General features: G+C 42.6%; 1 protein-coding gene across 1 annotated transcript in view; it reads left to right on the top strand.

Annotated features, from left to right (window-relative positions):
* Window positions 1-12,526, top strand: part of KLHL3 (kelch like family member 3) — a 111,188-nt gene that overhangs the window by 55,775 nt on the left and 42,887 nt on the right. Inside the window, exon 6 of the mRNA XM_068534470.1 lies at window positions 9,630-9,739. Within this exon, the coding sequence (XP_068390571.1) occupies window positions 9,630-9,739 (110 nt within the window). The remainder of the gene's footprint in view (window positions 1-9,629; window positions 9,740-12,526) is intronic.

Genomic DNA, 12,526 nt, shown 5'->3' with positions numbered 1-12,526 from the left:
GAACTACAATTTATGTAACTAGTCCTCTCTTGATGAACATTAATGTTACCAGTTTTTTTCTTTTACATAAAATGCTTTAGCAAGAATTATTTTATGTAATATTTTGGAGTAAACTTGCTGCTTTGTAAGTAATAGTGAGCTTGTACCTGTAGGGTACCATCTTAGCAGCATAAAGTAGCTGAAAGAGAGTGAGCATTAAAAAAAGATACTGCCAAATTGCTGTCTAAAAGAGGAACTACTTTTAAGGTCGACAATGGCCTTCTGATAAGTCTTCATACCCCTGGCGAAGGTGGACACAGCGTGACTCTGCCGGGCTGGAGCACGACCTCTTTCCACCCTATTTGATTTCCTGTTTGGAATGGGCCTTTCTCTTCCTGCTGTGGCAGTCCCTTCTGCTTCCTCTGGGTCCAGTTTCCCCTTCAGGGTTATGCCCCCAGATTTTTGCTGTGATATGTATCATTCTGGGCTGGGGGAGAGTGAGCCCCATAGTTAGAAGCTGACTGCTCAGACCCTTGCCCCCAGCTGATGGTATCATAGTTCTCCTGGGTAACTGGGAAAAGGACCCTAGTGTTTTGCACAGACTGTTTCTTTTTCTTTTTTAAAAAATTTTTATGGGAGTATAGTTGCTTTACAATGTTGTGTTAGTTTCTACTGTACAGCAAAGTGAGTCAGCTATACGTATACACATATCCCCTCTTTTTTGGACTTCCTTCCCACTTAGGTCAACACAGAGCACTGAGTAGAGGTCCCTGTGCTATACAGCAGGTTCTCATTAGTTATCTATTTTATACATAGTAGTGTATATATGTCAGTCCCAATCTCCCAATTCATCCCACCCCCTCCCCCTTGGTATCCATACGTTTGTTCTCTACGTCTGTGTCTCTATTTCTGCTTTGTAAATAAGTAGTCTATGCCAATTTTTTCAGATTCCAAATATGTGTTAATATACGATATTTGTTTTTCTCTTTCTGACTGACTTCACTCTGTATGACAGTCTCTAGGTCCATCCACGTCTACAAATGACCCAATTTCGTTCCTTTTTATGGCTGCGTGATAGTCCATTGTATATATATGTACCACATCTTCTTTATCCATTCCTCTGTCGATGGACATTTAGGTTGTTTCCATGTCCTGGCTATTGTAAATGGTACTGCAGTGAACACTGGGGTGCATGTGTCTTTTTGAATTATGATTTTCTCTGGGTATATGCCCAGTTGTGGGATTGCTGGGTCGTATGGTAATTCTATTTTTAGCTTTTTAAGGAAGCTCCATACTGTTTGCCACAATGGCTGTATCAATTTACATTCCCACCAACAGTGAAAGAAGGTTCCTTTTTCTCCACACCCTCTCCAGCATTTATTGTTTGTAGATTTTGTGATGATGGCCATTCTGACCAGTGTGAGGTGATATCTCATTGTAGTTTTGATTTGCATTTCTCTAATAATTAGTGATGTTGAGCATCTTTTCATGTGCCTCTTGGCCATCTGTATGTATTCTTTGGAGAAATGTCTATTTGGATCTTATGCCCATTTTTTTTTTTTTTTTCCACACACACACACTGTATTTTATTTTTACAAGAGATAAATAGACTGACACCAAGCATTGTACATGGATGACCACAACAAAAGCAACAATGATTGCTTATGCCCATTTTTTGATTGGGTTGCTTGTTTTTTTGATATTGAACTGCATGAGCTGTTTGTATATTTTTGGAGATTAATCCTTTGTCACTTGCTTCGTTTGCAAATATTTTCTCCCATTCTGAAGGTTGTCTTTTCATCTTGTTTATGGTTTCCTTTGCTGTGCAAAAGCTTTTAAGTTTCATTAGGTCCCATTTGTTTATTTTTGTTTTTATTCTCATTACTCTAGGAGGTGGGTCAAAAAAGATCTTGCTGCAATTTATGTCAAAGAGTGTTCTGCCTATGTTTTCCTCTAAGAGTTTTACAGTGTCTGGCCTTCCATTTAGGTCTTTAATCCATTTTGAGTTTATTTTTGTGTGTGGTGTTAGGGAGTGTTCTAATTTCATTCTTTTACATGTAGCTGTCCAGTTTTCCCAGCACCACTTATTGAAGAGGCTGTCTTTGCTCCATTGTATATTCTGTCCTCCTTTGTCATAAATTAGGCGACCATATGTGTGTGGGTTTATCTCCGGACTTTCTATCCTGTTCCATTGATCTATACTTTTGTTTTTGTGCCAGTACCATATTGTCTTGATTACTGTAGCTTTGTAGTATAGTCTGAAGTCAGGGAGCCTGATTCTTCCAGCTCCGTTTTTCTTTCTCAAGATTGCTTTGGCTATTCGGAGTCTTTTGTATTTCCATACAAATTATACAATTTTTTGTTCTAGTTCTGTGAAAAATGCCATTGGTAATTTGATAGGGATTGCATTGAATCTGTAGATTACTTTGGGTGGTGTAGTCATTTTCACAGTATTGATTCTTCCAATCCAAGAGCATGGTATATCTCGCCATCTGTTTGTGTCGTCTTTGGTTTCTTTCATCAGTATCTTATAGTTTTCTGCATACAGGTCTTTTGTCTCCCAGGTAGGTTTATTCCTAGGTATTTTAGGCTTTTTGTTGCAATGGTAATAAATGGGATTGTTTCCTTAATTTGTCTTTCTGATCTTTTGTTGTTAGTGTATAAGAATGCAGGAGATATCTGTGTATTAATTTTGTATCCTGCGACTTCTTATATCTCACTGTTATTGTTTCCAGGGACTGCTTAATATTTAACTTCAGAGGCTTGGGCCCAGGTTTATGGGGACTTTGTTGTTTGGTAATTGGATGGCCATGCACTGGACCATCAGCAGAGCTGGTTGGGAGGGATATTAATGGGACCCTGTTAATGAAATGGCAATTAAAATTCTTTGGACATTTTGTTCACATCAGTCTGCCAAAGCTGAGCTGAAACCCTCCAGCCATGGGATGGAAAAGCCATCGAATTTCACGTGTTTGTGGAGAGAAGTGGCCTGTTTTTCGATTGATGGAGTCATTTGAGACCATGGAATGAAGTAATTAAACTAAGGGCAGCAAAAAACTTTGACAAAGCATTTTAAAACACACGAACCTCTGACTCATTGAGGGTCATCTTGTGAAATTGCTGCCTCCAACTTGGCATCATAAAGTAATAATGGTGGTGATGATCATGGTGGAAGTTTCTACCATTTCTGAACACTTGCAAGGTGCCAGGCATGGTGCTACACACTTCATAACTATAAGAGGCCACATAACTATCAGAAGTAGTTATTACTTTCCCAACTTATAGATGAAGAAATGGAAACCCCAGAGAAGTTTAGTAACTTACTTCAGATCACATAGTTTGTGAGTGGCAATGCCAAGATTCATGATGAGGCTGTCTGTCTCCAGGGCCTGTGCTCTGAGCCCACTGTTTATTTTCACATCTTCCCAGGCCAGTTCAGCCTCTCTGTCCATGGCAGTTGCCTCATTCCTACCTCTGCTTCTACCTTGAAGGTGGCAAGTGAAGCATTAGTGCAGACACAGGTATTTTTTGTTGTTAGTTGTTCTCCTTGTTGGGATTTTAGGAAACTTCCCTGTTCCTTCCATACTCTGGAGAACAGGGAACTTTGTTGTTGAATCAGTAGCACTGATAACTGGGTAGTTTTGATATAGCCCTTTGCTCTGTGTGTGTGATAGAGAGAAAGGGGAAGTACAACATATATACTTCTGGAATTAGGTCGACATGGAAAGAGAGCTTGTATCCCACCATCCCAGGGAGAGTGGAGTCAGTGAAATTTAGAGTCTGAGGGCTGGTGGTCGTGACCCCTTGTGGGAAGACGTCAAGGTAGATCTGTGTTACTTCTCTGTGGGAGCTGAGCCTTCTCCCTGGAGCAAGGAAACTGTGGGCCCTGAAAGCCAAATATTGATTAAAGAAAGCTTACCTCTGCCCTCCCAAAATAGGGTAATGGAGAGAGAAATTTAAATTAGCTGTTTTCTTTTTTTACCCTGCTAAAATGTTTTGATTCTGTTTGTGTGTCCACCTGTGTCAGCCATTCTTTCCTGGGGGCATGATCAGTGGTTCCATTCAGAGGCACTCATACCTTTTTTGCTGGGTCCACTGGCCCTGGAATAACTGGGTTCATTTCGTCTCTGCAGGTCAAAGAAGTCGTAGATGGGTTGTTGTCTGGGCTTGTAGTTTAGATGAACCTGATCAAAGGCTTAGGTTTATTTCATCCCATCAAGAGGGAGGAATGGACTTGGGACTTGCTTGAGAGGTTGCCTGAGCCCTAGGCAGTCCTGAAGAATGGACAAGGAAGCACAGTAATTTCAGAGCTCAATATCTGCAGACATTGTCCTGGACACTGAGGATTCACATTCACACAGACAGACTCAAATAAGACAGACCCTGCGCTCTTGGGGCTCATAGTCCCAGTATGAGAGGAAGACCTCAGGTGGTAAGACAGGTTGACTAGCAGTATGAAAATTTTAATTTCCTATTTGGGTGGCTTTGGGAACACAGAAGAATATCACGTCATCTAGCCTGGAAGACAGGTGGATTAGAGAAAGATTTCAATCCAAGGGTTGGGTCTGAGATTTGAATCCAGGTCTGATGCCAAAATGTTTAGAACACTACTACACTAAGATTTTTTTTAAAGAAACATCTTTAGATTCCTGTTTCTTTCTCTCTCTGCAGTATCCCTAAGAGGGATTCTTAGGGTGCTCTGATGTCTATATTGAATTTTACCAAAATGGCCTGCTCAGGACAAGTTTTTATTATCTTGAAGACTATAATACATATCAGAATGTTTGTTATTATATTCAGACAGCCTTAATTTCAAAACCTGGCTCTACCACTTTACTACCGTATGATACTAAGCTCATAACTTAGGCTTTCCAAGCCTCCATTTCTCCATCTGTAAAATGGAGATATTGATATTCACTTCAGCTGGGCTTTTGGAAGATATAAGTGACATAATATATGTAAAATACCTAGTACAGTGTTAGCTGTTTTTAGGAAAAGCCATTAACTTTCTCCAGGCCTGCTTCCTTGAAAAGACCCAATTATGCCCCCTTTCCTAGGAATGTGCCACCCAATTTCCTCATCCTTTCAACATTGGGAAGATATGTGTGTGTTGCTTGCCGGGGAAAGGATTTGCAGTTGTCTGGTGCCCCTCCCCTTCTCCAAAATTTCTCATCCAAATGGACAGGAACAGATCCATTAATGTTTCATTAATCAAAACTTGGATTTTTTTTTTTTTTTTTTGGAGAAGGAAGGCTTTATTATTATTTGCAGCAAGTAGGGAGAACCCTGGAGATCTTTCCCAAAGCAGTGTTTCCAAAACTTGGATTTTTAAAATATTTATAATAATAATTTTTATTTGAGTACAGAGGGGAAATAAAGAGCCATCTTTTAATCCTGATATTCTAGACTTACATATTTGTGATCAAACAGTATCTATAAATTTGTATTCTGCATTTTCTCTTAATGTTATGATTTTTTGTTATTATTATAATCTCTTAAATCATGTTTTCCCTCTTTATATTCCATAAGCAAAAAATTAGTCAAATGAAGAGAAAAATTAAATACCTAATAACTTAAACAACTCACTATTTCTATTCCAAAACTTGGATCCTAAACAGTGTTTGCTACTTATAGTAAAGCCTGGTTAATTGGGACTCTCAGTCAGAATGGTTAATTAATTGACTTTTTTTTTTTTTTTCCTGTTTACACTCCTCCCTAAAGGAAAAAAAAGCAAAAAGACAAGAAAAGTTAGAGTTTATTTTGGAGAGTCCCCCTTCAAGGGACTAGCCCATGGTTAAAAGATACTACGCCCCTGCATATTTCACCCATCCCCTAAGATTGAGCCTTGCCTGCCTCTCTTGTATCTCTGGGAGCCTGGCACAGGATGCTCTATACGTATTTGCTAGATGAATGAAGACACAGCCTAGCCTCTAGCTAGACTGAGCTATTGCTGTTCTCTAGTCATGCTCTGAATTTGCCTGCTTTTATTTAACTTGGAGTGCCTCTCCCAGTCATGGCCCTGTGGACTTTGGGTTGAAGTTGCTGGTGCCTTGTTTTACCCTTTTGTAAGCCAGTGGCCTCCTTGTAGGCATCGGCTCTGCTTTCTTCATTTTTGAAGAAACACTGTATTTGGCACATCATGTATGAACAGTTATTGAGCACTTACAGTGGTCTCAGGAAATGTGAGTTACATATATTTGCTTATCTAATGCCCATAACACCCCTATGAGATAGGTGCTATTATTTGCTCTATTTAATAGATGAGAATACTGAAGCCTTCAGTATTCTCATCTGAAGAAATTGAGTAACTTATATCACTAGAAAGTTTGTGGAACTCAGTGGAATAAAGTGGGTCTCTTAAGACCTTTGAGGTCCACAGCCTTGCCTGCAGGACCTGCAGTCTCAAAGGATGACTCTGATGCTGTGGAAGCGCTTCTCTGTTGGAGATCAGTCCTGCCCGCAGAACTGGACTTCGTGACTCAGGAACATGGGCGCATAATATTCCTCCTTCATTTCTAAAGAGTTTCCTATAGATCTCAAAATGGGCTAATACATAGTATCATTTTTGAACTTCAGAACAACCTGGAGACTGAGGTCAGGCATTACCATCCCATTTTATGATTCATGAAGCCAAGGCCTGGGAAGAAGTGACGGTAAGAGGTGGAGCTGGGACTGGAACCCAGGTCTTCTGATTGTTAGCCACAGTTTGTCACTACATTGTCCCTTAATACATTCACAGCAAAGCAAAACAAATTAAAAAAAACTCCAAACAAACAAACAAGTGTTAAAGGTAGAAGCTGATTCTCAGGGCGGTATCTTCTGGTAGCATAGTGGGTTCTTTCCAGGAAGAGGCTGGGAAGAGCGCTGACTTGAGTACAAAGTCTTCTGGGGAACTCCTGTTTCCCAGGAAATTGAGTTAGCCAGAGCATCCTGTTCCTGTGTTTTCTATCCTGTTGTGTCTTGAGTGTTGCTAACAGAAAGGGAGCTCTGGTCCCCAGACTCTGGGCCCTGTGTCCTCAGACCAAAGGGGGAAGGGAAGGAGTTTCTGTCTGGGCCCCCTTCTTTGTGTCCTCCTGCTCATGCCTCGCAAATCTCCTGGATCTCGGGGTGCCAGCCCTGGGTGAGAAGCTCCTGCCCAGTACCTCCCTTGTTGCCTCCTCCCCACCAGATGCTCCCTCCTGGGAGGATTTCTGAAGGTTTTCAGTGGGAGGTTCTTGATGGGCAAATAAGCAGCTGACTTCAGAGAGAAGGGACCCAGATTCATATCCTGCAGTGCCCCAGAGTGTGAAAGATGGGGAGGTGTGGGGGGCTGACTACTTCCTGCCTTGGTTTATCTTTGACGACTTCTGGTTTGTTCACCAAGTCACCTAGGATACACATCACTGCACTTCTATTTTCCTCCTTTTCAAAACCCAAGCTCATCTACTTTTGGCTTTCTGAGCTCTGAGGAAGAATTCCTTACAGCTCAGAATTTTACTTTCTCACCTCCTCCTGTTCTTTTCACTCCTCCAAATGTTAGGTTTTTCAGTCAACCAAAGATAAAGGTGGGAAGACCAGGTATGGCTCTGGGCCACAGGGATGTAGGCACTGGTTTGCCTGACTCACCTGCTGAGCTCAGCCGAGGCTGGTCCACAGAGCCTCCCTGTCCTATACTTTGTCAGTTTTCTCTCTGCTGTTTCTTGGGTGTTGCCAACACATTGGGAGACTCTGGTCCAAAGACTTCTTGGGCTAGAAAGAGTGTATAGGGAGAATCCTGTTACTTTCCAAGCCTCCGGGCCAAGAATGAATTCCCATTGTCCAAAGAAAATTGTTCACTTGCTTTTATTTAAAAATCTTTAGGAATGGACACTTTAAAAATAACTATCTAGTCTTAAATATTCCCATAGTTAGGGAGGTGCTTTGAATGTCATACTTAAAATCTATGCTTTAACTAAAGGCTTTTTTCTGTTGACATATAGAGAAGTAAGACCAGCTTCTTACGTTTTGACGGCTGCTTCCATTTGTAAAAGATCTGAACTTTTAAATTTGTCTTGTCTTGTACAAGCATCCCTGAGCCTCAGGATGGGTGAGCTTTAATTGTGGCTTCAGTTATATCCTTAGGCTGGTGGGGAGCAAGTGGGGAGCCCTTTTTGTCCAGTGAAAGATGGAAAAGATTATTTATAACTCAGTCATTGAGAGTAAAGTATTAACATTCAGGAAATCTGGATGAAAGGCATACGGGAATTCTTTGGATCTGAAATTCTTACAACATAAAAAGTTAAAAATGATTTTTGCAAGAAATTATTTAAACCTTAAGTTCTTCGTTTGTTTGGTTTTTAAGAAGTTGATGAGTGTGATTAGCATGCTCTGATTTTCCTTTTCATTGTGCAGCTGCGGCAGAGTTGATGTTTCAGCAGCCTCCCAGGCATGGAGGGACTCAGGATCTCACTCCAGGGGCCAGCCAGGCCAAGTGGGGGGTAGGGAGCTTCTGGAATTATCCAAGAAGCTCTCAGGGCAGAGCGGGGCCACCACAGAAGGAAGGGGAGAGGTCTGGAGGGCAAGGAGCACAGATGCTCCTGGGGCGATGGTGCAGGGTTGTGAGAACCGAGGAAGGAGCAAGGTCTGGGGCAAATGACAAAGGACGCTGTGACCTTCAGAGTCTGCTACACCAGGAATTGTCAGCCCTTGGGCTGGTTCACCTTCAAGGCGCTTGCAAAACACGTTCTCAGTTCCTCTCTCATCAGAGCATGGGAAGGGAGTGAGACGTGGTTTTTACCTCCACTGTACAGATGGGGATAATGAGACCCAGGGAGGTGATGCCATTGGCTCAAAGACACAACTCATAAATGGCAAAGCCGGGACTTGAATCTAGGTCCTTCTTTCTGAAGTGCATGCTCTTTCACTGGCAAATGCCTCTGTAATAGCCGGATGGCGGCCTGGGCGAATGTCAGGGTAGGAATTGTCCTTGGCATTTCCCTTGTGTGGTCCTCGGGCCTGTGAGTTTTATCTTGTTCTAGTTGTCCCCGAACTCCCCTCCGTCTTATAGCCTCTATAGGCTCAGCTGCTGTGGACTGTTCCCAGTGGTGGTGGTGCCAGCTGTGTTGGTGCCACACCTGGACAAAAGCTTAGTTGAGCCTTCTTGTGAACCAGATTCTCACTATAGCAGGCTTGACTTGGGCAAGATGGGATGAACCCTTCTGCCAGCCTTCTAGTGTTGACTTCCTACCAGAACCCCAGAGACTTTGAGCGACACAGCAGTTCTGACCCACTTTTGTTTGGCTGAGCTGCAGGGGGCACCGTCTGCAACTCTGCCAGCCTGTGCCTTGAGGGGAAATGAGCTCAATTAAGTAGGCAGGCCCCTGTGAGGCTTCTCTGCAACACCATTATTAATCTCATGGAGCATGGAAAAAATATAACCTTGCATCTCTCTGCCCCATTTTCCTCTGTGATGATGTTCAGGACAGAGGGTCACACAGGGGGATGCCTTTGCTGCTGAATTAAGAGGCTGGTTTCCCTCCAGCCAGGATGTCTGCCTTTCTCTCTGCCTCCTGCCTCCCCCAGAGCTCCCAGGACTCTGCTCTGAATCCCACAGATTGTCATGGCCTTGGTTCATGGAAGGGCAGGAGTGTGTTATAACTTTGTTTTCTGAACTTCTGCTTTTTTTGGAACAGAGCAGCACTTTCCAGAGGTGATGCTGGGGGAAGAATTTCTTAGCCTAAGTCTGGACCAGGTGTGCAGCTTGATATCCAGTGACAAGCTGACCGTTTCTTCAGAAGAGAAGGTATGACATGGCCCTTCTTTGAAACAGGAGCCTCTCTCGTGAGGTGGTCATGGGAAGGACTTGTGGTTCAATGAGACCTTTTCTCTTTTTCAAATAAAAAAAAAAAGATCTTATTTTTTTGTCCCTTTTTTTTTTAAAAAAAAGGCTTTCTGGCCCATGACCACTACATTCACTTTATGGACCCTTTAAAGAAGGAGTAATGGTGATGATGATGATGGTGACAAAGCTGCCTCCATTTCTTAAACGTTTATAGTTTGCCAAACCCTGTGCTAAGTTCACTCAGCCTTCACCTCAGCCCTGTGAAGCAGGCATCGCTGTTGTCCTCACGTTACAGATGAGGAAACAGACTCAGAGGATTTAATTAGCTTGTTCAAGGTCACTCAGCTGGTTTACATGTCACCTGGTCTTAACCACAGTCCCACACGGCCTCTTGTGAGTATCACTGAGCATTTAAGCCAGAGCAGACCTTTGGGGAACATCTACTCCGATAGGGAATTGGAATTTTTACTGATGAGGAAACCGAGCCCCAGAGAGGGGATAGAAACTGCTGAAGGTCACACACAGTTTTTCGGTGGCCAAGCCAGGACTAGAACCCAGGTCTCCTGACCCCAGTCCCCTGACTCACTGACCACACACCTCTTCCTCTGTGCTAGAAGCTTGACTTCTGCCCCTGCTTTAGCTGACCTGTGACTGCTGATCTATCCTACTTCCCGGCCTTCCTTATCTCTGACCCTCTGCTAGGAATATTCTCTACTTCCCTCTTCACCTGGTTGAATTCCCAAACAGTTCAGATTTTTCTTCTACCAGGAAGAATTTCTTTACTCCAGGAGATTCAGTCTACTATACTGGAAATAACATACGCTTCCATGTTGGCCACTGGGGTCCAAATCTCATCTCTAGTATTTACAAATCAGTTATGTGACCTTGGGCAAGATATTTTGCTTCTCCATCTATTTCCTCATTTGTAAAGTGTGGGTAGTAATAGAACATGTTCCACAGGGTGGTTGGGGGGATTGAATGGGATAAGGTATATACAATGCCTAGTATAGTACCTGCTACCTAGTGGGTGCCTAGTCAGTGTTAGCTGGATTGATTATTGACTGTGCTTCTGGAATTAATCCCTTTTTCCCCTGGGATAACACTTAACCTTGTTGTGCTTTATATTGTAGTTAGTTCTGAGCTGGTCTTACCTCCTCCACTCACTTGTGAGTTCCCTGATGGTAGGGACCACACCTTACTCACCTCTGCATCCTCAGAGATGCTCAGTAAATGTTTCTGGAATTGTCCTAGTCCAATCTTAGCATACAAGCTTGAGGCCCTTTCCTGAGGGAATATTCAAGGAAAAGCCCTTAAGAAGGATTTTATGTTGTAGATGAGACTGCATCCAAAGGTACATGTCCAGAGAATGGGTGTGAAATTCACAAGCCCCTGCCTGTTGTCCTGCAGAAATTTCATCAAGAAGAAAAGCAGTTGTCAGTTGGAACTATGGGCTGTCCTGAGACTTCAGGGAGATCCCCAGAAGGTGACTGGCACAAGCTGGACCCTCCCATAGGCTTAGGGAGGTCTCTGCTCCCATTAGCTGATGTGAAACAGCACCTCCAGGGGAAAGAATGCTTCTGGCCAGGCCACAGGCCCCTTCCTGCCCCAGCCTCAGAAATGGAGAGGCTTTCCTCGCTTCTTGCTAAGCTTGTGTACTTTCTTCTCTGGACTGTGCTACCAAATTGGCACAATTTGAAGGAATGAACCAGTCAATTGGCTCTGTGAATGTTGGGCTGTTGGCCAGTTTAGGGTCTGCTTGATCATGTCCTCAAGTGTAGTTTGAGAAAATGGAAGCAGGCACATAAGTAGCAGGAGTTGAATCAACTTAGGGTGTTGGATTGAGAGGGAGACCCTTCTATCTTAAATTCATCCTGGCCCATCCTTCCCTGAGATCATAGTAAGTTTTAGGTGAGGGCTTATCTATGCGTGCTATGCCAGGACAGGGGTGGAGGTGGGTTGTTAGTAGGGAGGGGCATTATAGTGCCCTGGAAACCACTTGGGTTTTGGACTTGGGCAGAACTGGTTCCGCACTCAGCTTGATGCTTACTGACTGTATGACCTTGAGAAGTCACTGGTTTCTTTGAACCATAATTTACTTACATGTAAAACTGAAATACTACGAGTGCCTCCCTTATAGAGTTGTCACGAGGATTAGAGATAATGGGTGAAAAAAAATCAAATACGGTGTTTGATACGGTGCTCAATAAATGGCAGCTATCATTGTAATTATCACAGTTCTCTATTTGGAGGTACCAGTGATAATGGTAATGGTATTGATTTGCCATTGGTAATGGTGAAACAAATCATGGTTTTAATTGCATCTTTCCAGAAACAAAGAAACATGACAATAGATGTACACTCTTAAAACTTTTCTATAGTGACTTTCATTTATTCATATGCTTACATATGGGTTCCTCTTTCTGTAGAATCAGTTTGGAGTGTAGGTATTTTTCACATTATTGATGTTGTGTATCATGTTTGGTTCTCAGAAGTTATGTGTAACTTCAGAGTTACGTGATGCTTTTCAGAAAGTATATTACTCATGATCTTGAACCCTTTGGTATGTTTAAGGTTAGCTATGTGATTTTGAGTCTTATTAATGAATAGTGGGGTTTGGCCTGCATTTTCTCTTTGGCAAAACGCATATTTTTTTTTTCCCCTTAATTGCTCACATATTGCTGGAAGTTAAATAGCTGGAAGCTTTTGACAATTAGATGTTTGTCATTTGAACGCTAGCCCTTAAGGCTT

This window comes from Eschrichtius robustus, chromosome 2 (genome assembly GCF_028021215.1).
Source record: "Eschrichtius robustus isolate mEscRob2 chromosome 2, mEscRob2.pri, whole genome shotgun sequence".
In the NCBI taxonomy this organism is placed as follows: Eukaryota; Metazoa; Chordata; class Mammalia; order Artiodactyla; family Eschrichtiidae; genus Eschrichtius; species Eschrichtius robustus.
The sequence above is the reverse complement of the archived record's forward strand: the minus strand, read 5'-3'. Positions and strand labels throughout refer to the sequence as shown.